This window comes from Trichosurus vulpecula, chromosome X (assembly GCF_011100635.1).
Source record: "Trichosurus vulpecula isolate mTriVul1 chromosome X, mTriVul1.pri, whole genome shotgun sequence".
In the NCBI taxonomy this organism is placed as follows: domain Eukaryota; kingdom Metazoa; phylum Chordata; class Mammalia; order Diprotodontia; family Phalangeridae; genus Trichosurus; species Trichosurus vulpecula.
In genome coordinates, this window is record NC_050582.1 from 50,072,837 (window position 1) to 50,095,540 (window position 22,704).

The window sequence follows — 22,704 nt, forward strand, 5'->3', positions numbered from 1 at the left end:
GGCTGTCTACATAGGAACCTCTGCTCTGACAGTATTGATGGACTTTGCCCATTGAGGGTGGGTGACTCACCAATGGCAAGGAGGCCCCAGCAATATTTCTATAGACTAGGGAAGATGGGCTGATCCTGGGGGAAGGACCTCCTTCCCAAGTACATTAGGATTTGGGGGGGAACACTAACTTTTTGAGGTGTTGGTAAAATGTCGATTGCTCAATTTTAGGTGTCCTTATGATGCTCCAAACAGTGCCTGGCTCTCCCACTAGCCCTATCCACTTATCTAGAGAGTCCCTCGCTGAGCGGTGGGTGAGCTGCCAATCATACTTTGTGGCGTTTGATATTAACACACATCATAGTGCCAGTCCTCTTTGTTCCTCTGAGATAAGGAGCAAGCTGTATTATTGCCATTTTCTAGATAAAGGAATTGAGAGGCAGGAAATAGGAACGGCTTAACCACATAGAATTGGGAAGAGGTCTCAGCTTATTACAGCCTAGTTTAGTAGAGGCAGTGGGCTGCAAAGGAAAGAGCTCTGAACTTGGGGTCCAAAGGCCTAGGTCACAATTTTAGCTCCAATACTCACTAGCAATGTGAGCTCCTAGCTGTCAGTCTCAGTTTCTCCCTGTGTCAAAGGAGGATGAAAATCCTTGCCTTATAGGATTGTTGGGAGGAAAATGCTTTGGAAAACATCTCTATAGGATCAAAGATCTTGAGCTTAAAGGAACCAATCCCTTCATTTTACAGAGGAGGAAACTGAGGTCCAGAGAAGGGAAGTGATTTTCCCAAGGTCACACATAGGATCTTAGGTCTAGAGCTGAAAGGGACCTCAGAGGCCTTCTAGTCCTCCTACCAGGTTCTACCTCTTCAAGTCTTAGAGGAAAGCTTTCATGAGTTACTATGGCTAAGAAAAATCTGTTCCCTAGTGGTAGCCATCTGATGAGGAGCATCTTGAAACTTAGCTAGGCCTGTCCTTGGTGACAAAGGCCCCGTTGCTGGTCAGTACTTGAAGCCTTTATAGCTTGGAAGGACCCAAAATGATAACCAGGATGGGAAAGCTGGGCCTTTGTCCCAGGCAGCAGCATCTGGACCTCCTTTCCTCCCCAGTGGAATTGTTATTGCCTCTCTGATTTGATCCAGGGACTGCTGTCCCTGTTACTTATGCCTGTGCTGGCCCATGTCTCAGAAGTGTTTGGAGGGAAGGTGGGCCCAGCAGATGGGTTGATGATAGTGGAGGCCAGGAGATGGAGGAAAGGGATGGGCTGCCCCCTCTCCCTTCACAACTCCATCACTCTGGAGGCCTGCCTGCTTTCCCCTACCTTGGAATCTCTTTTCTTCTGATACCACTGCTCCCCCACTCCTTGTTAGGATTCAGCTTGTCGTAGCCCTCTGGAGTCCCTTTCCTCCTCTGCCCTTATCACTAGGCCCCCTGGAACCCTTCTTGATCATCAACCCAAGATCTCTTCCTCTCCCATTTGCTGATGCTCACTGAGCCCCAGCTTTCTCCAGAAGATGCCACATCTCTCTTGGATCCCTCTCTTGGGCTGGCTCTTCTTCCTCTCATGCCCTTTGAGACAGGCCAGGTAGGAGGAGCTGACATATTCTTTGCTATTTTCATATCTCCCTCTCCCCCAACATCTGGTCTTTAAGCTTATTTCTTCATGTCTAGATCACTGTTGCTGTCATCTAGGGATTTCTAGCCAGGTCACTGTAATTTATAATGATAAGATTATAAATCTGAAAGGACCTTAGAGACCATCAAGTCCAACTTTCCCCATTTTGCACATAAGGAAACTAAGTTGCAGAGAGGTTAAGTGATTGGTTCAAGGATAGACAATTTGTAAGTGTCTGAGATGGGATTTTAACTCCTGACTTCCAGTGCTGTAGACTATCTTCTAGCCCAGGGGTGGGAACTTGTGGCTTCGAGGCCACATATGGCCCTCTAGATCCTCAAGTGCAGCCCTTTGACTGAATCCAAACTTCACAGAACAAATTCCTTAATTAAAGGACTTGTTCTTGTGTAACTGAATGCTGTAAACTAAAAATAAATACATTTTTTAAAAAAGGATTTGCTCTGTTAAATTTGGACTCAGTCAAAAGTCTGCACCCAAGGACGTAGAAGGCCACATGTGGCCTCAAGGCTGCAGGTTCCCCACCCCTGTGCTAGGTTATGTTGCTTCTTTTACACCCCAGCCCCTATTGTCTTCAAGCAAAATGGCTTCCTAGTTCCTCTACCTCTTCCACTCCCACGACTTCTATGTCCAGCCTAGCACAATCAGGTATGGGAATGGTCATACTTTAGATGGCTCCCCGGCCCCATCCCTGCTCGGCGGGCTTGGCCCCAGGTACAGAATTCCTAGTTACCTCTCTGGTGAGACCCTCAGCACTTGTGCTCTGCTGACGTAGCCTTTGAGAACTTAGGGTGGCCTGTACGCCACCATGAGGCACTGGAGGAGGCCTTCGCCAGAAGGCCAGAGAAACACATGTAGCTCCTATTTTGAAAACTGCAATCCCATCTTGTAAAAGGACTTACAGCTGTTGGAACTTGACACGATGGTAAAGTAAGAAATCTATCCATTTTTTTACAAAACTTAAAGCTACAAATGCAACCTGACTTTCAGACTGGAGCAAATTGTCTTAAGCTGCCTTCCAGTTCTCAAATTCAGTGCTTTGTGATCCTGGGATCTATCTATCTATCTATCTATCTATCTATCTATCTATCTATCTATCTATCTATATCCATATCTATATCTATATCTATATCTATATCTACATATATTTATGTACCATAAGGTATGCACTGTGCTAGGCATTATAGAGAACAAAAGATATATGAGTGATGATCTCTGATCTCCAGGGATGTTTAGTCCAGCTGTAGAACCCAGCCGCGTGCCACAAAGCAGTTAGCAGATGGTCTTAGCAAGGTTTCAATGACTTGCCCAATCATGAGGTGCTGACTCCAAATGAGCTGAAGTGAAGTCAAATGAAGTGAAGTGGTCAGGGGGTGAGCCCAAAGTTTCAAGGTTTCTTGGGCAAACTTGGGTGGGCTGGAGAAAGTCTGACTTTGGGGATGGTCTTGCATCCCTTGTGGGGTGTCTGATGTCCTCCTTCCCCAAGGGCCTATCCCAAGTCCTAGTCTGGTCAGTCCAAGTTAGTCCATAAAGGTAAAACTGAGTCTTCACTGCTAAGGGAATATCTAGGTGGCTCCACAGAGCATGGAGCTCTATTCTGGTCCTGGAGTCAGTAAGAGCCAAGCGCTCCAGGTACAATTAACTGTGTGACCTTGGGTAAGTCACTTTACCTCTATTTGCCTCAGGGTCTTCATCTGTAAAGTGGGGATAATAATAGCATCTATCTTGCAGGGTCGTTGTGAGAATCAGATAAGATAATATTTATAAAGTGCCTGGCACACAATAGGTGCCATAGAAATGTTATTCATCATCATCACCATCACCATCACCATCACCATCATCAGTAGTAGTAGTAGCAATAGTAGTAGCGCCACTTCAGGCTTAACTTGGGCAAGTAAGGGGGCCCATTGTACAGTAGAAAGAGACTGGCTCAAAAGGCAGATCCTTGTTCAAATTTCACCTCTTATACTTTGCTACCTGTGTGATCTTGGACAGGTCTCTGCACCTCAGTTTCCTCCTCTATAAAAAGAGGAGGTTGGACTGAATGGCCTCTGAGGTCTCTTCTAGCTCTAGATCCAAGGAACCTAGGATGTGGGTAGAGGCACTGAGAGGAAAAGGGTGGCACCTGGAGGCTGAGTATATGCAGTTTTGCTTCCTCCTCCCAGGGGCACTTTTATTCTAAAGGGAATTCTTGGCACCACAAAGTTTTTAAGGCCGAGTGAAATGCCAATCTCCTGGCTCATTTTGGAGCTTCTCAAGGCAATCTGGACAAGTGCAGAAAGTCTCCCTGGTCCCCTTCTGTGACATGTCTGGATCGATCGCCTGCTTTGGAGACGAGTCGGTCCCTCTCTTAGCCATTGTCTTCCTCTCCTTCACAGATGGACAACAGAGAATAGTATGAGCATCTGGGGAAGAGCACTTTCTGCCCAGAGAAGTGTCATGTGGATTAGCCGTTCCTGGGCTCCCCTCCACTGGCACAGATAACCGAGAGAAGCTGGCATGGCCTTCTGCGTTAACCCTAGGAGCTGATCTGCTGTAAAGCCCTCTGTGCACCAGCTCTGCGCCAGCCCTCCCGGCCGCCTGTCATCCCTGTCACTTTGCCTATGTGGGCATTTGGAAACAATTTGTTTTGTTTACTCTCTTGCTGGGAGCCGAGGAGATTAATTTCGTCTTGCTCTTGCCTTGTCTTGAGGGAATTGAAGCAATTCTGTAAATATCAGCAGGTCGGGCCGAATGGAATAGTGGAGAATCTGGGCCCAGCAGCCACCATCTAAATGGCACTCGATCAAGGGTCCAGCCAGACCCAGGTGGCATGAAGTGGCTCAGGAGAGGTCGGTCTGAGGACTAGTCCTGGCACCTCTCATCTGTGTGACCTTAGGTCAGTCACTTGCCCTCTCTGAATCTCAGTTTCCCCAGACCAGACACAGCATTCTACCCTGATCTACTTCTTGTTACACCCCCTTCCCCTTCTTTATTTCTCTTCAATTTCTTGAAACCTCCAGATGGCCAGCTGCAGGGAAAGTCAGGGGAAAGTGAGTGACATTAAAGTCCCTGGAAGGGAAGAATGGGGACCAGTGCCAGGCAAGCCCAGAGCCAGGAGCAGTATGGTCATAGTGGCCAACTTAGAGCTGTCCCCAGTGAGGCTTCAGGAGCTACCTATTGGAGACACTTGGGGAGTGACTCATCAGTCTCTTCTTCCCTCCTACCCAGGAGAGTGCCAGGATGGCCTTGAGCACAGAAGAGAGGGCATATGATTACAGTACTCCAATTGCTTTCACATTTCTACTAAATTCCAGGACTTATTTTCAACCAACCCACCAGGGGAGAGTTTGGGTGTCCTGATGAGACTCCAAAATCACATAAAGAGATAATTTGGGGTTTATGCATCCCTTCCAGGATGATTGGAATTTAGTATAGATATGAAAGAAACTGGAGTACTGTAATGATACACAGAATGATACAGAAAAATGTGAGAACCAGAAGGAACTTTAGAACCTAGAACCTAGAATGTAAGAGTTGGAAAGGACCTTAGAACATAGAATGTTAGAACTAGGTGGGACCTTAGAACACAATGTGAGAGCTAGGAGGGCTCTTAGAACCATAGAATGATGAACTGTAAGAGCCCTTCAAAAAAAGAATACCAGAAGTGGAAGGGACCTAAGAACCCGGCACCTTAGCACTGCAGGGGACATTAGAACATACATTAGAACATAGAATGTCAGAGTTGGATGGGCCTTTAGAATAGGGAATGTCAGTGCTGGGTAGAACCTTGGAACATAGAAAATAGAATGTTAGAATTTGAAGGAATTTAGAAAATGGATCATACAAGGTTAAAGCTGAATGAGAAACAAGAGATCATTTAGGCCAGCACCCTCACTTTACAGAAAAGGAAACTGAGGCCCAAGGAGGGAAAGTGACTTGTCCAAGGTCACACATAAGACCCTAGGTCTAGAGCTGGAAAGGACCTCAGAGGCTATTGAGTCCAACCCCTTCATTTTACAGAGGAGGAAACTGAGGCCCAGAGGGCTGAAGTAACCATGCCATGGTCACATAAGCAGTATGTTTCAGAGGCAGTACTTGGACCTAGGTATTCTAGACTCCAATGCCAGCTCTCTGGTCACTACATTAAAATAGCCTGGACACAAACGCCATTAACTTTTATCGTGGCTTCCAAATATATTCCAAATTCAATCAAAAGAAAGCTGAAGAGAGGCAAAGGGGGAGAGTGGAAACAGCACTAGACTTGGAATATAGAGACCTGGGTTCAGATCCTGTCTTTCTCATTTACTACCTGGGTGACCTTGGAAATACCTTTCCCTCTCTGAGCTGTGGTTTCTTTGTCTGTAAAATGAACAGTTGGATCCCAAGATCCTCCAAGATCCTTCCTGGCTCTCAAACCCACAGCCCTATGAAATCCTGGTCCCAATATGCTTGGGTTGCCTATTTCACCTCTCTGAGACTCAGTTTCCTCATCTGTAAAATGAGGATGGAGCCCTGTACTATTTGCTTCAGAGAGGTGCTGTCAGGAAGGTGCCCTGCAAACTTACAGTCCTAAAGAAATGGGAATTCCGAGCATTACAAAAGGAGCCCAGAACCTGGCGATCGCCCACAAAGGAAGGACCAACGTATGTCTTGGATAAGATGAGGGGAAGTTGTCATGGGACTGGGCCAAAATCAATGCCAAGGGCAGCTACTGAAACAGAACTAGCCGAAGAAGCCCAACCCCCAAGAAGAGCACAGACTCCCATTGGCCTCTCCTCCTGACCTGATCTTAATTAGCCTCTATTCTAGTGCCCAGAAAGCCTGCTGAGACAGTTAGCACCAGAGAATTAATCAGATCATTTGGGGAGCCGACAGAGTGCAGGCCAGCGGCCCAGGGGGTGGCATGCCTGGCAGCAGCCCAAAAAGTCCTGATGGAAGGCAGGCTCTCTTTCCGCTCCCCCCATCTCCCACCAATTAAAGGCATTCAATGTGCCGGGCCTGTGGAGAGGAGGGAATTGCCTCTCCTGTCTTAATCCTCTTTCCCGGCCTTCTGGATGGCTTTCTGTGGAGGTCTCCGAGGTGGGCAGGGATCTGCCCGAGGCCAGGCGGCAGGATCTCTGTTTATCTTCATTGGCATTACAGGGACTTCTGAATTAGCAGAAGGCATGCAAAAGGCCCAGTAGTGCTGCTTTCAAGAGTCCTGCAGCCCTGATTGACAGGCACAGAGTTGGGCTGGGACGTGGCTCAGACTTGGGGAGTTCAAGCCCTGATTGCCGTTTATTTGCTGTGTGAGCCCAGGCCTTCCCTCTCTGAACCTCAGTTCCCTGTCCTGTCAGTAAAACGGGAATAATATACAACAAATGATCCATCCCACAGGGTCGTAAGGAGAAAGTTTCACCTCTCTCCTCTTCACACTTTCTCTGTTCTGACACATGGTACCACTCTCCATTCCCTGACTGTGACATTCCATCTCCCACTGTAGTATTGCCTTACAGTCACTTCCCAGAATCCTTCACTTCCTTCAGAGCTTGCCTTGGGTGCTACCTCCAATAGGCAGTCCTTCCTGGCCTCTCTCTCCACTCCCACCCCTGGGAGAATGCAAACTCCTCGTAGACAGGGACTGCCTTTCATTTTGCCTTGACTTTTGTTAGGTGCCTTGAACTCAATTGATCCTTAATAGATGCTTATTGAATGAATTCTAATAATAATAGCGGGCAGAATATAGTGTTTTAAGGATTGCAAAGTACTTTTAACTCATTTGATCCTTACAGCAACCCTAGGAGGTAGGTGCTATTAGTGTTCCCATGTTGGAGTGGAGGAAGTTGAGGCAAACTGGGTGAAGTGACTTGCCCAGGGTCACATAGCTAGTAAGTGTCTGAGGCTGGATTTGAACTCAGATCTTCCTGACTTTAGACCCAGTGCTCTATCTACTGTGCCACATAATACTTAGCATACATTAATACATTAGAGAAATAGATATTTTTCCCATTTAATAATTAATCAACAAGTTTTCATTATGTCTACTTGGCTTCAGGCATTGTGCCTGGAATAGAAACTGGAATTGTGATATTATCACAATAGGGAACTCCCAGATGAGGGAACTCCTTCCATGAATGCAAGTCAGCACCTTCTCTGTTACTTTCAGGCTTAGAGAGCTGCCAGAGCACAGAGGGGTTAAGTGAATTTGCTCAGGGTCACACAGCCAGAGGGTGTCAGTAGCAGTTCTTGAATTCAGGTCTTCCTGGCCACGAGGCCAGCCGGGACCAAAGAACAAGAGTGAGCTAGTCTTTGCCCTCAAGGAGCTTCCAGTGATGTCAGTAGTGCTCTCTGTTCAGGAGGTTCGAGCCTGCCTCTTGGCACTGTCTCTGGGCTCTGAGGGACGGAGGTGGGGAGGAGCCATCACTTTGTTTTCCTTTAGGAACCCAGACAAGAGCATTGCAGGCGAGAGGGATGTGTGGTATCTGGCAATGGTTTCCCACTTTGTCCATGAAGCCTTCCCTGGCATCTCCAGTCTACATTGAACCAATGATCCTTTGCTGGAACTCCTGGGCCTTGGTCACATGCTGCATTCTGGACTGTTCCTTAATTGTTTTTAAGGTATTTGTTTTGTTTCCTTGCCCAGCTGGCAGAGGGCAGGGGCAGTGGCAGCTTCTCTTAGTCTGGTGCTGAGCATACAAGAGATGCTTAATAAATGCACAGGTGGGTAGTAGGGCCCTTGGAAGCTGCTTGCCATTTATCCTTCCCTTGACCTTGCTACCCCCTCAAGCTAATGTGCTATTTCTTTCCTTCTTTTCACTGTTAAACCTCTCTATTGGGCCATCTCTAACCATCTGGCACCTCTATCCCCTCCCAGCCTCCTCTCATCTGGCTCCTGTTCCTGTGGCTCTTCTGAAACTACACTCTCAGAGGTTACCAATGATCCTGAAGACCTCAAATCTGGTGGCCTTTCCGCCATCTTAATTGTCCTTGTCTCTTCTGCTTCATTTGACACTGTTGGCTCTGGCTTCTTCCATCCTGAAACTCTCTGCTCCCAACTCAAAGACAGTGGATCCCAAGTGGAGCTGCCAGCCAAGGCACCCCCAAAGCTGGAGGAGGCTTGGGGATGAACCTCCGAGTCACAGCACAGAGATGGCTGCTGTTGGGACTTCCTACAGACTTACACAGTATTTTAATTCTAGAAGGTGCCACCAAACACTGACATATTATACTGACTTCAGCTAAACCCTCTGAAATGAGAAGAGTCCTCCATTAGTTGAAGACTGTTTTGAATCTTAGGATCATAAATTTAGAGCTCGGAAGGTCACTGAGCCCAACTCCCTTATTTTACAGATAAGGAAAACAAGGCCCAGAGGGTTAAGTGACTGGCCCAAGGTCATGCCCAAGGAAGAACTTGAGGCAGGATTTGAACCTAGGGCTTTCTGACATCAAATCAGATTGTATGCACTATGGCTGTTGCTACTTCTACAATCTCTGAGCTAGCAGGGTCCTCAGAGGTCACTCCTCACTCATGGCAAGAATTCCCTCCTCAGCACCCTTGACAGGGGGTCTTGACAAGGACTCACCCCTTTTTGCATCAAGCTGTTGTGTATTTGCTCCAGGTGTTCCAAAGTTCTCTCATATTGAGCTAAAACTCACCTCCCTGTAGTGTCTAGACACTGCTGTTAGTCCTTCCCTCTGGGACCCAGCAGAACAAAACTCAGCTGTCTCCCACGTGACAGTCTTCACATGGATGAGACAGGTCTCACATCCCTCCCTCACATCCGCCAACACATACACACACACACACACACACACACACACACACGCACACACACACGCACACACACAGAGACACATACATACAGACATACACACACAGACACAAGAATGGACACACATACACAAATTCTCTCACACACACATATGCACACTCACACACAGACACACACACGGACATACACACACAGACACAAGAATGGACACACATACACAAACTCTCTCTCACACACACAGACATGCACACACTGATACGAAGACACAGACCCACAGACATACACACACACACAGACACAAGAATGTACACACATACACAAACTCTCTCACACACACACATACACATGCACACACACACACACACACACACACACACATACCCCACACACACATGCAGCCTTCTCTTTTCCGGGCTAAACATTCTTAGTTCCTTCAGTTCTTCAATCCCTCATCTAATATCGTTTCCAGTTCTTTCTCCATCCTGGCCATTTCTCTTTTCTCCCTCTCAAAGCAGAAAAGAAAAAGATGATTCTATATGGATCGGTACAACTCTACTATGGACATTTCTTTTAAAAAGTACATAATAAACTCACCGTGTTGCTTTCCAAGCTATCTTGCTTGTCTGTTTCTTCTGGTTTTCTTCTGTGCATTTTCCTTTACTTATTTCAATAACCTGCTTCTTCCTATGTTTTGGCAACATCACTAACCCCTCTTTCTTACTCCCCCTCACTCCAATTGAAAGTAAGCGAAACAAGACCTTTGCGATAAACATGCATATTCACACAAAACCAGCCCCACACATTTCCCTGGTGCATTTGAGCCCACCCTCTCTGTGTCAGGAGGTGGGAAGCAGGCTTCCTCAGCAACACTCTCAAGTTGGGGTTGGCCATTCATTGCATGTTGTTGTCATTGGATAGCTGGTTCTCCTGGTTCTGTTCACTTCATGCTGCATCAGTTCATACAAGTCTTTACCAGTTTCTCTGAAACTGTCCCTTTCACCATTTCTTACTGTACAATACTATTCCATTAAACCCATACACCAAAACATATCATTCCTCAATTGCTAAGCATATCCAAGCTGTCCAATTTTCTTTCTAAATCATGGTACTGGAATTCAGCACAGTCTCTCAGGTGTGGTCTGACCACAGCAGAGTCCAAAGTGACTCTGGCCTAGCTCTAGCTGGACAGTGTCCCTCTCTTACAGCAGCCCAAGATCACATGATCTTCTTTGGCTGCCATATGGCTGTTGACTGCTGAGTATGTAGCCCACTAAACCCCTCTAGATCTTTCTTAAAATATGAATTGTTTTCCACCCACACTTCCCCTATCTTGTACTTGTGAATTTGATTTTTTCAAAGCTCTATGTATCACTTTATATCTATCCCTATTATCTTTTGCCTCTTTTGCATAGGCCCATTGTTCTAGTGGCCAGGGGTAGGGAACCTGCAGCCTCAAGGCTACATGTGGCCTTCTAGGTCCTTGGGAAAAACCTTGTGACTGAGTCCATGTTCTACAGAAGAAATCCTTTTATTCAGGGGATTTGTTCTGTGAAGTTTGGATTTAGTCAATGGGCCTCACTTGAGGACCTAGAGGGTATTTTTTTCTGTGAAGTCTGGATTCAGTCAAAGGGCTGCACTTGAGGACCTAGAGGACCACATGTGGCCTCGAGGCCACAGGTTCCCCACTCCTATGGGATCTTTTTTGAATTGTGATTCTGTTATCCAACATAGTGTTGTAGGATCATGGAGTTAGAGCACCATAGGATGAGAGACCTAGAGCTAGAAGGGATCTCAGAGGCCATCTGTCCTAAGCCCCCTCATTTTTACAGATGTAGAAACTGAGGCCTAGAGAGGGAAGTGATTTGCTCAAGGTCACACATAAAAGCTCTAAAGCTGGAAGAAGCCTCCAAGGCCCTCTAGCCCAATCTTCTCATTTTACAGAGGATGAAGTGGAGGCCCAGGGAGGTTGGGTGACCTGCCCAGGTTACATATATTAGATGTTCTTTCCATTTGGGGTCCATTCTCAAATTGGATAAGCATGACTTCATGTATAAGCACTTCAAATGAACAGTGAGCTGGATCTGGAGTTATGCAGGCAGAAGCCCCAGAACTGGAAAACGGCAGAGTGTTCTAGATGATTCCCTAGCTGCCCACTGTCACAGAAGCCCATTTTTCAAGCATCAATATTCTTCAAGTGAAGAAACTTGAAACACCATGAATTATAACTACAAGCAACCCTTTGGGCACGGAAAGATGCATGGCAGATTGCGAGCCAGCAACATCATGTCACCATAAACACTTGCATATGAGAAATGAGGAAAAACCAGCAGCAAAGATGTGTGGGTTCGGAAAAGGGAGCAGATGGGTCAAGCAGCAACAATGAGAGACAAAAGATGGACAATCTGAATGCCGCATTAGAACTCCTGAGATAGGAAAAAGAGCCTCCCTTGCATTGGGTGGATTCACTGTGGAAGGTTTATGGAAGGAGATGGGCAGTGATTCCATAAGAAGAAATAAATATGTGAGTGTATGTGTGTCGGTGGGGAGGGGAGGGGCATGTGCAGAGGGTTGGGGTAGAATTTATGCCAGTGGAAAGACTGTCCATGGTTCTGAGATCTGGGATCCATCTAAGGAAATAATTCAGTGCACATCTATGTCATTGACAAAAGCGTTGATTAGAACAGAGGTTAAGCTAGATCTCTTTGTTTGGCATGCCGTTGGAGACTTGTTTGTAGGTTGACATCGATCCAATAAACAACTTTTATTTTAATATTGCCGTTCGACCTGGTCATAGATAGGTGTACAGGGTGTGCTGGGTGTGTCTAGGCGTGCTACATTGCCTCCTCTACATTTGGTGTTTTATGTCTCATGTTTTCAGTTTGTATTTTTTAGGTAAAATTTAGAAGTTGATTAAAATCGTTTAATTTTAGACTTTAGCTTGGTTGATGAATAAAATAATGCCCTTTATGACTGCATATTCAAGATTAACCTTAAAAAGTAAAGAGAATTTCCTCGTGCTAATGAAATGTGAACCAGAAACAAATCCAACTGTACCTAGTACCTCTATTCATGTGAACCTTAACCTCCAAGTCAATCTTTTCATCTTGTCTACGAGGATGTCATGACAATTGCCACTTTGGTAGCTGGGTGGCATAGCGGAAAGAGAGCTTGACCTGGATTCAGGATGACTTGAGTTCAAATTAGATCCCAGGTACTTTCTGGCTGTGTGACCCTGGGTAAGTCACTTATCCTCACTCAGCCTCAGTTTCCTCTTCCGTAAACTGAGGGGGTTGGACTACCTGGCCTCTGCAGGCCCTTCCAGCTTTAGATCTAGGGTCCTTTGTATGGCCTGGGCAAGTAATTTCTCCTCCCTGGGCCTCAGTTTCGTCATCTGTAAAATGAGGGAGCTGGACTGGATGGTCTCTGAGGTCCCTTCTAGCTCTAGCAAGTATGACTGTGAGAGGCTCTGGGAAATGCCCTGCTAAAATCTGTTCTATGCCATTGTACTATGGCTTATCTATCTTATCTCTGTTAGTAACCATACTAGGAAAAGAAGAAGAAAGGAAACATGCATTTATTAAAAGTCTGTTATGCGTCAGGCACTGTGCTAAGTGCTTTTAGCCCTGAGAAGCCAGGGTCCCTGAGACTTGAGTCCCATGGGGGCTTCAGACTTGGAAATGAGAATCTGCTCTATCGGAACTGAGTTAAATGATGAACCTAATTCCTTTCCCCTTCCTAGAGATGGAGATGGTATAGTGAGTGGGGATGCCTCCCATGTGTTGTAGAGGGAGTTTGTATATTTGTGATTATATCTTTTGAAGTAATTATTCCTTTGTACAAGCTAAAGAAACAAACAAAAATATTGTCTCATTTGAACTTCACAACAACCCTGGGAGGTAGGTACTGTTATTATCCCCATTTTTGCATTTGGAGAAACTGAGGCAAACAGAGGCTAAATGACTTGCCCGGGATCACACCACTACTAAGTGTCTAAGGCCAGATTTGAATTCGGGTCTTGCTGATGCCAGGCCCAGGGTTCTATGCACTGCCCCACCAGCTGCTTCTAAGAGGTTAGTCCGAGAAATGATGCTTTCTAAGGGCTCCCAAACTATTCATCTAAAACCCTGCTCTAGAATTTTCACCAATCTTAAATTTACCAGTTGATAATTTCCAGAAACTGCCTTTTCTTCAATGCTGAATCTGCCCATTTCTGGTCTTCTGAGAACTGTCTTACTTTTCTGTGATTCCTCCAAGGTCACAGTCAGTGGTTCAGAGATCATACCCACCTGTTCCATCAGTACCCAGGGACATATTTCATCATAAGCTCAGTTACAACAGCTCAATGTCCTCTCACTAGATTCCTCATCTATCCTGGGCTTCAATTGTCTTCACTATATTCCCTTTACCATCACCAACTTGAAGATCATTCTCTTTGACCACAAAAGAGAGGAGTTGAGTCATTTGTCATTCTCTCATCTGTTAGCATTATACCACCTACTCTCCTCTCACAGGTAGTAGGCCTATTTCTTCCTGATTCTTCTTGTTCTGAACAGAGTGATTCAGCATCTTTTTAGGGTTAATTGCTTTTGGGGCTCTGATCTGCCTGGGGAAGGTATAAATGCATTGGAGAGTACCCCAGAGTCAGAAGGAGAGAGAGAAATCCTACCACCTGCTGCCTCTTTTCCTCCAGAGGAGTCAATGCCATTCAGGTAACTGGTGCATTGCAGGGGGTTGGGAATGGGGGTGGGGGAGGGTGAGCTATTCATTTTGCAGGCCAAAAGGAGCAAGGTATTTTATCTTGTGGAAGCAGAATTTTGGACTATGCAGCTGAAGTGGTAGCTACACCCCTAATTCCAGTCAGCATATTCCACACAAGATCACTAGATCAGAGACCTTGGAGTCCAACCCCTCATTTGCAAGGTGAGAAAATTGAAACCCAAAAAGGTTATGTCAGACAGCTAGAAAGTAGCAAAGTCAGGATTCAAACCTAGGGCCTCTGTCTCTAGTCCCACTGAGCTTTCAGTGAGGTGGCACAGTAGATGCTGGGCTGGTCCCAGAGTCAGGAAGACCTGAGGTCAAACCCAGCCTCAGGAACTTAGCTGTGGGACTCTGGGTAAGTCAAGGAACCTCTCTGTGCCTCAGTTTCCTCATATGTAAAATGGCATTTTGAATAGAACCTACCTCACAGAGTTGTCGTGAGGGTAAAAGGAGATAGTATTTGCTCTGCAAAATCTTTAAGTGCTGTATAAATGCAAGACGTTACTGTTAATAATTGTTTTGAAGTACCACCTGCCAGGCGTACGGATAGCCCATTCCCATTATGGAAAACAATTTAAATCTCATGTCCTACTGAGGAGAATGCCATTATCTTACCTGAAGAAGAGAATGTTTTGATAAACCCACAAAACAAGATCTCTTCTTTTATCAGTGTATACATGAAAATAAATAGGATCAGAAGATCGTGGCTAGCTGGACAGGACCTTAGGGGTCACCTAGGTCAAATTCCTTCACTTCACAGATAAGGAAACTGAAGCCCAGAGGGATTCAGTGATTTGCCCAAGGTTACACACTGGGGAAGTATTAGGAGGCACTGTGAGTTTGGGGCAAGAACAGTGGACGCAGAGTCAGAGTATTTAGTTACTTCTTGTGTAACATTGGGCAATTCATTTCACCTCAGTTTCCACCTCTGTAAAATGAGGGGGTTGAACTAGATGGTTTCTGTAGTGCCTTCCAACTCTAGATCTTTGATTCTATGTATGACCTTGGGCAAAATAATTTTCCCTTTCCAGGCCTCAATTTCCTTCTCTTTAAAATGAGGGGTTTGGACTAGATGGTCTCTGAGGTCCCTTCTAGCACTAGATCTATACTCCTATGACCTATATGCTTCTGGGTCTCAGTTGTCTTCTAAAGGGACGGATTCTCTGACAAAGGTCTCATTTCTCAAATATGTAGGTAAGTGAGCCAAATTTATAAAAATAAGAGCCATTCCCCAGTTGACAAATGGTCAAAGGATATGAACAGGCAGTTTTCAGAGGAAGAAGTCAAAGCTTTCAATAGTCATGTGAAAAAATGCTCTAAATCACTACTGATTAGAGAAATGAGAATTAAAACAACTCTGAGCCCTAACACCTATCAGATTGGCAAATGTGACAGAAAAAGGAAAATGATAAATGCTGGAGGGGATGTGGAAAAATTGGGTCACTAATGCACTGTTGGTGGAGTTGTGAACTAATTCAACCATTCTGGAGAGCAATTTGGAACTATGCTTAAAGGGCTATAAAACTGTGTATTCCCTTCGACCCAGCAATACCACTACTAGGTCTGTATCCCAAAGAGATCAAAGAAAAGGGAAAATGACCCATCTGTATAAAAATATTTATAGCAGTTCTTTTTGTGGTGGCAAAAAATTGAAAATCGAGGGAATGCCCATCAATTGAGGAATAGCTGAACATGTTGTGGTACATGATTGTGATGGAATATTATTTGTGCCATAAGAAATGACAAGCAGGATGGTTTCAGAAAAACATGGGAAAACTTAGATAAACTCATGAAAAGTAAAGGTCAGCAGAACCAGGAGAACCCTACACTATAACAAAAATATTGTAAAGATTATCAAGTATGAAAGGCTTAACTACTCTGATCAAGACAATGATTCAAGACAATTCCAAAGGACCCATGATGAAAAAACGCTATCCATCTCCAGAGAGAGAACTGCTGAACTCTGAATGCAGACTGAAGAATACTTTTAAAAATTTTCTTTATTTTTATTGTTTTCTTTGTGTTTTCTTTTGCTCTATGGCTAATATGGGAATGTGTTTTGCATAACCTCATATGAATAATCAAAATCAAATTGCTTGCCTTCTCAAGGAGGAGGGAGGAATGGGAGGGAGGGAGAGAATTTGGAACTCAAAAATTTTAAAAATTATTGCTAAATCTTTTTATATGTAATTGGGAAATCTTTAATGAAATAACTAAAAATAATTAAAAATAATAAATGGAGGGACTGGGGCTACATGACCTCTAAGGCCCCCCTCAGCTCTAAATCCTATAATCTTGTTAGTGGCAGGAGGATTCAAACCCAAGCCTTTTGCTTCTCTCTAAATTCTCCACTCCTTCTACCATCCAAACACCTCAACTCTAAGTTCATTGCCACCAAGGAGTTAAGGACACATTCCAATCTGGCAGGGCATTTGGGAGAGGTATCAGAGAAATAGATTACCAATCGAAGTGTCTTTCCCGAGTCGAGCTGGAAATCTTCCAGTAAATGCGTCCCCTCCCCAGAGGCTCTTCTCAGCCTGGTATGACAGCCCTAAAGGGTGCTGGTATTTATTAAGAGTCGCCTTGTCTAATCTGCTGCATTGTCCCATCGTGGCGAGAACAATTGCCCTGGTAACTAATCTGCGGTATTGGAGTGGCTGGTTTAATGGCTCGTGATTTTTTCTCCCTGATAGTCAGCCCATCCCCAGGAACAAGCTACCAAGCTAATAACCTTTGTGGAAGAGGAAGTGTTTAAATGATAATTTATTTCAACAGCTGACAACAAATTGCTCGGTACTTGCTCTTTTTATGCCTCAAAGCAGTCAAGGATGTGCCGGGCAAAGTATTCAAAAATATGACAGCTCTGGTATTTTCCTCTTCAATGAGATTCTCATTACAGACATATGTACGGCCTTTTCTTCACAAGCCAGTCCAAATAGTCATTCAGCACTCTCTACGGGCTCTGGGGTGTTCTCTGATTTGAAGACTCTTCACAATAGATTAGGCAAGCTGCAGAAACTACCAAATGTCTCAGCTACTGTCAACCTCCATTATTGCTGCTCAGACAGGGGGATTTTGTGTCTGTCTCACAGAGGATAATGTACTCCCTGGGCCTGTCTAATTTATGCAGATGGGAAAAGGAGCCAGAGTTCGAATAAGGCCCCAAACAGAGCCGAGCTGGGCTTTTCTTGTCCCATCCCGACATGCATTTATTAAATACTTATTATGCGCGAAGGCCTGTGCAAGACACTGGGTAAACAGATAAAAAGTGAAGGTCTCTGTGCTCATGTTCCACTGGCTTCATGGCTATAGTCACCATGCCCTTGAATCTGTGCTCCAAGGAGAAGATGTAGGGGAGAGAGCCATAGTAGTTTGCCCCCTTTCCAAGGCAACAAGTGCTTGGGATCAGAGATCTATATCTGGAAGGCCTAAAGACACCATTTGAGGACAGTTACTCAACTGACAGAGAGAAATCGAGGCCCAGAGTAGGAGAATGGACTTGCTCAGGGTCACATAGTTAGTGAGTCATGCTCACAAAGGTGAGCCCTGAAGCTGGGAGAACGGAGCAAGGCTACCAGGAAGAGGACTGTGCCTTGGAGAAAAACGCAGATACTGGGTATGATTTGGACTTTATCTCAGCCCTTTTCAGTGAGGAAGCTGCACATGCCTGTCCAACATAAAGGAAGCATTTCTGGAAAGTATTTCTAGGAGTAGAGAATGTTGGAACTGAAAGGGAACTTGGAGATCATCTAGAACAGGGCTATGTGGCCTGCCTGTGTTTACTACAGGCATGGAAATTGACATAAATGCTTTAACTAAAGAATTTGTGTCAATTTCTGGGCTTGTGGTAGACACAGGCGGGCTGCATGGGGGCGCAGGACCCGTGTTTTGGATAGCCCTGATCTAGGATCCTAGATCTAGGGCCTTCAGGCGGCAGCTAGGCTGAGGCCTAGAGAGAGGGATGTCCCTTGTCCAAGGTTGTAGGCTCAGTAGTAAGAGTCAGATGGTAGTAAGCATCAGAGGCAGGATTGGAACCAAACTCCTTTGACTCTAGAACCAGCATTTTTTTCATTATACTATGTTGTCTCTCTCCATTGTACCATGTTAGTCCAACACAAGGAAAGTGAGGTCAGGAGAGGACTTAAGGACATGTTGGTAATAAAAAGAATAACTGTCATTTATATAGTGCTTTGGAAGTTTGCAAAGCTCTTTATTATCTCCACTTTGCAGATTAGGAGAGACAGCATGGCATGGTGGGTAGGCAGCTGGCCTTGCAGCCAGGGACACCTGGGTTCAAGTGCTGCCTCTGACACAGGTGACTCTGAGCAAGCCACCTGTGCACACTGACTTAGGAAACCACATATTAACATTATCTATGTTTTATGGTATTTTTAAATAGTGAGACATTGGGGTATAGTGGAAGGAATGTTGGATTTCAAGTCAGAAAGGCCTGGATTCAAGTCCCTTCTCTGTTAGTAACACATCATTTAACTTCTCTAAGCTCAGGGCTTCACCAGGGGCTGGATGGAGGATTTCATTACTATGGGGAACTCCCAGAGAAGGAAACTGCCCCCTCTTCCTCTATGAATTCCGGTCAGCACCTTCTCTGCAACACATAGGCTTAAAGAGTTACTGAGTGCAGAGTTGTCAAACACGCAGCCCCCTGGCTACATGAGGCCCACAGCATTTCAATGTGGCTAGAACATTACAATGAACATTTAATGGGGCAACAGTGAACAAAATAAATAAAAACTGAGACCCAGGACAGAGACAGGATTTGAACTCAGCACCTAGGCTCTTAGATCTTGAGCTGGAAAGGCCCTGGGAGGCTACTGAATCCAGCCCCTCATTTTAAGGAAAGGGAAACTGAAGCCCAGGGAGAGGTAAAGTGACTTGACCAAGGCCACACACAGGCAATAAGCACCCGAGGTGAACTGGAATGAACCTAGGACCTCTGACTCCAGAGGCAATTTTGGGAGGTCTCCAAGGTCACATTATCTGGAGGGTTCAATGAGAGGTGACATCTAGGAAGTCAGTCACTGTGTGCTGGAGCAGGAAGTGGTGAGATTTGAGCTGAGCCTTGAAAGATGGTGAGAACTGTTCAAATGATGTCCCATAGCATAAGATCTAGCCCTGGATTTGATGCTGCTGGATATTGCATGTAGACTGTTTGTGAATCAATTTCTCTGGTGTTCCCTGACGGTGTGACCTTGGGCAAATCCCTTCCTTTCCCTGGACCTCAGTTTCCTCCACTGTAAAATCAGTATGTTGGACCAGATTGTCTCTGAGGACACTTCCAGGTCTAGATTCTGTGATCCTATGTATGACCTTGGGTAAGTCACCTTCCCACCCTGTGCCTCAGTTTCCTCTTCTGTAAAATGAGGCAAGGTGGTCTAAATGACTTCCAAGGTGCCTGTTAGCTCTAGATTTATGATAGATCATAAGACTGTAGGATTATAGACTTAGAGCTGGAAGGGACAGAGGCTGGGGAGGTTTCATTTTACAGATGAAGCACTAGAAGCCCTGAGAGGTCAAGTGAATTGCCCAGGGTCACACAGCTGGTAAGTCCCCAAGGTGGGATGTGAACGCAGTTCATCATGACCCCAAGTCCAGTGCTCTGTCCACTCTCTGATGCCTCTCTTTGGTAGGATCCCAAGTCACTTAGACTTACCATTTTTTCCGCTGTAAAAAAAGAGGCCTCCTAAGATGCCCTCTGGCTCTAAAGCTCTGAACCCAAGTGAGGGGAAAGGGAGCAGCCCCTTGGTTCCCTGCAGCCAAGCTGCCCAAGTGATCTGCCCAAGACAGAGGCCACAAGAAGGGCTTCTGAGCCCTTGCTCTGAGCCCTTCATCAAGGCAATACACACTATCCTTTTTATGGCTCCAAGGTCTTCAGATGATAATGAGTTTCTTATCAGTGGAAGTATTCCAAAGAAGGCTGGGAGAGCCACTTAGCAAGTAATGATATTAAGGAGGGGATTCCTGGGAAGATATAGGTTGGACTAAGCACACTCTGAGGCCTTATTACAGTTGGAAGATTCTGGGATTCATGAGTGCAGTTATGAGCTACTAAGGGACAAATCAGCTTTGCTTTGGGGAAAAATCTCTGAAGAATGGTACCTCTGCAGTCTTCTGGGGCAGGGGGTGGGGGAGTCTATTACTGTGAATAGATCCCACGATGGTATGCTTAGGGCTCACATTTCTGCCAGACTAATGTTTCACATGTGCAGATGTGCACATGGCACTCCTCAGCTCAAACATCCTTAGTGGCTCCCTGTTGCATCTTGAATTTATACTCCTTCGGGTCTCCCCACTCCTTTATGCCACTCAACCTCTTCTCATCACTCTCTCTCTCTCTCTCTGCCCTATACAAAACTAAACTACTCTGCCCTCTGCACATGTTCTGTGCTCTCTCCAGCCTCCATGCCTTTGCTTATGCCATTCTCTCCACCTAGTGTGTCCTTTCTTCCCCACTTTGCCCAGCAAATTCCTATCCATCTTTTACACTGAAGTGTCACCTTCTCCAGGAAACCTCCTCTGGTTCCCCTGGTCAGTCCCCCTTGGACATCCTCTTAGCACCTTTTTCTGCCCCACTCCCATGCATTTTTCATGCACCATTGTACACACTAGTGATCTTTGCTGGTACCTTACCCGCCCTGTGTGGACCCCGTGTGGTCCATGCACTGACTCCTTTGCCAGAGCTGAGCACAGGACTCTGGATGCAGCAGGGGCTTCCTCAGTGGCTGGTGACTGGCCATGCTTTGGGTGAGCTTGGGCAAACCAGAAGTCTAACATTTGGTTACAGATCAGGCCCTCGATTGCAGAGGTTCTCTATCCAGAGCATTTCAACACATCGCCTCAATGACAACTGTGAAAAGCTCCCCAAGGCACCCTTCTGGCCATGCCTCAGCTCCTCTGTCTCTCTCTACTACTTGCCAAGGGGCCACTCTAGGAAGATCTAGTGTGGATTAATAGGACAAGCCCTGGGCTGGGAGGCCACAGGCCTTGGTCCATGTCTCAACTTAGCTTTTAATCAGCTGCACAATCACAAGCTGTTTCTTAGGCTTGGCATGTTCTCCTTCCCCATCCTTGCCTGGGGAATTCTTACCTAGCTCAGATGCTACCTCTTCCAGGAAGCTTTCCTGGATTCCTCTAATGATCTCTGACCTCCACCCCCACCTCCGCCCCCTATCAGACTTTACAAAACAATCATTTTGTACTTAAGAATAACAGGCAACATAGCACATTATCTTTATATGAGTCTCATCCCCCTGAAAGAAGTGGTCTGTGTCATGTAATAGAACCTGGAACAACTCTCTGCACACACAATGTGGGATCAAATGTTTGTGGAATTTTCAGTGGGCAACTCAGGTCTGTTCCTGGTATAGAGAAAAGGCTTAATAAATGCTTGTTAATGGATTGATTCTCAGAGCCTTAGTTGCCTCATCTGTCAAATCTGTCAAACATCTGTCTTCCCTACAAGGGAATTAGCTGCCTCCCCCCTCCCCTTCCTCAAGAAACAAAGATTCTTCTGGCCCAAGGCTCTCTCCACTTTGGACTGAATGAACATTTTTGGTACACATTTTAGATCAAATAACTTGTTAAGACAAATAATTTTTAGGGGGAGGATCTCAGGTGTTTTCTTTTTCACTGCTACTACCAATGGTGCCCTCCCTCTTTAGTGTTGGACTATTCATATAGCTTGGATGAAAATGGAGTTAATAACTCTCTTCCTTCTGGTGACAGGGAGGGCCACCAGGCCTTCCTATCTGCTCAGCCATTGCATCCCAAGAGCCTCTAGGCCCTACCTTCTCATCCTGCAGTCCCCTAGCACTGCCATCTGATCAACTTATGTAACGTCCACAATCAGGGATCCAGATCCCTGGGCGTTTCCATCTGCCTCCCTGATGTACCCTTTCCATCTGTCCAATAGATGACCTTTTCTAATGTGCTGTATCCCCCAATGGCGTGTCAGCTCCTCGAGAGCTCTCTTGATCTTTCTATTTGTAGTCTCAAGGCTTAGCACAGTAGTAAATGGCCCATAGTAAATACTTAATAAATACTTTTCTCGTCAGTGAGTCATTATTCATTCATTCTTTCATGAACTCATTCACCAGTTGAAGGAAGAAAGAACTGTGTATATCACGACTCACCTCTTTCAGTATCATACAGGTACACAAACTTCTCCCACTTGTAGTGGCTCAGCAGATTCAAGATGGCACCCTTCAGTGCCGGCCGCATCTGGATGACAAACTGCACGTCGGCATCAGTAGGGAAGCTGGGGGTGACAAAGGATGTATGCAGAGCCCCACAGAAGGAGGTCAGGGTGTTCATTGACATCTGGTCATAGAACCCGAAGATGGCATACACCCCTCTGGAGAACTGGGAGCAGACTGTAATGAGAGAAAGAGAGAAACCCTCCTTAAGTTTTACAGAACAAATCCTTTTATTCAGGGGATTTGTTCTGGGAAGTTTGGATTCAGTCAGAGGGCTGCACTTGAGGACCTAGAGGGCCATATGCAGTCTTGAGGCCCCAGGTTCCCCACCCCAGTTTAGACCCTCTGTGTGGATGGGATTGATAAGACAATGTCAAA

The 22,704-nt window shown here is 45.6% G+C and overlaps 1 protein-coding gene across 2 annotated transcripts in view; it reads right to left on the minus strand.

Moving 5' to 3' along the window:
* GRIA3 (glutamate ionotropic receptor AMPA type subunit 3) overlaps positions 1 to 22,497 on the minus strand; it is a 197,015-nt gene extending 174,518 nt beyond the window's left edge. For both annotated transcript variants that reach the window (XM_036740134.1, XM_036740135.1), the window contains exon 1: positions 22,264 to 22,497. In XM_036740134.1, coding sequence (XP_036596029.1) covers positions 22,264 to 22,450 — 187 coding nt within the window. In that variant the 5' untranslated portion in view covers positions 22,451 to 22,497. The remainder of the gene's footprint in view (positions 1 to 22,263) is intronic.
* Between the last annotated feature and the right edge of the window lie 207 nt (positions 22,498 to 22,704).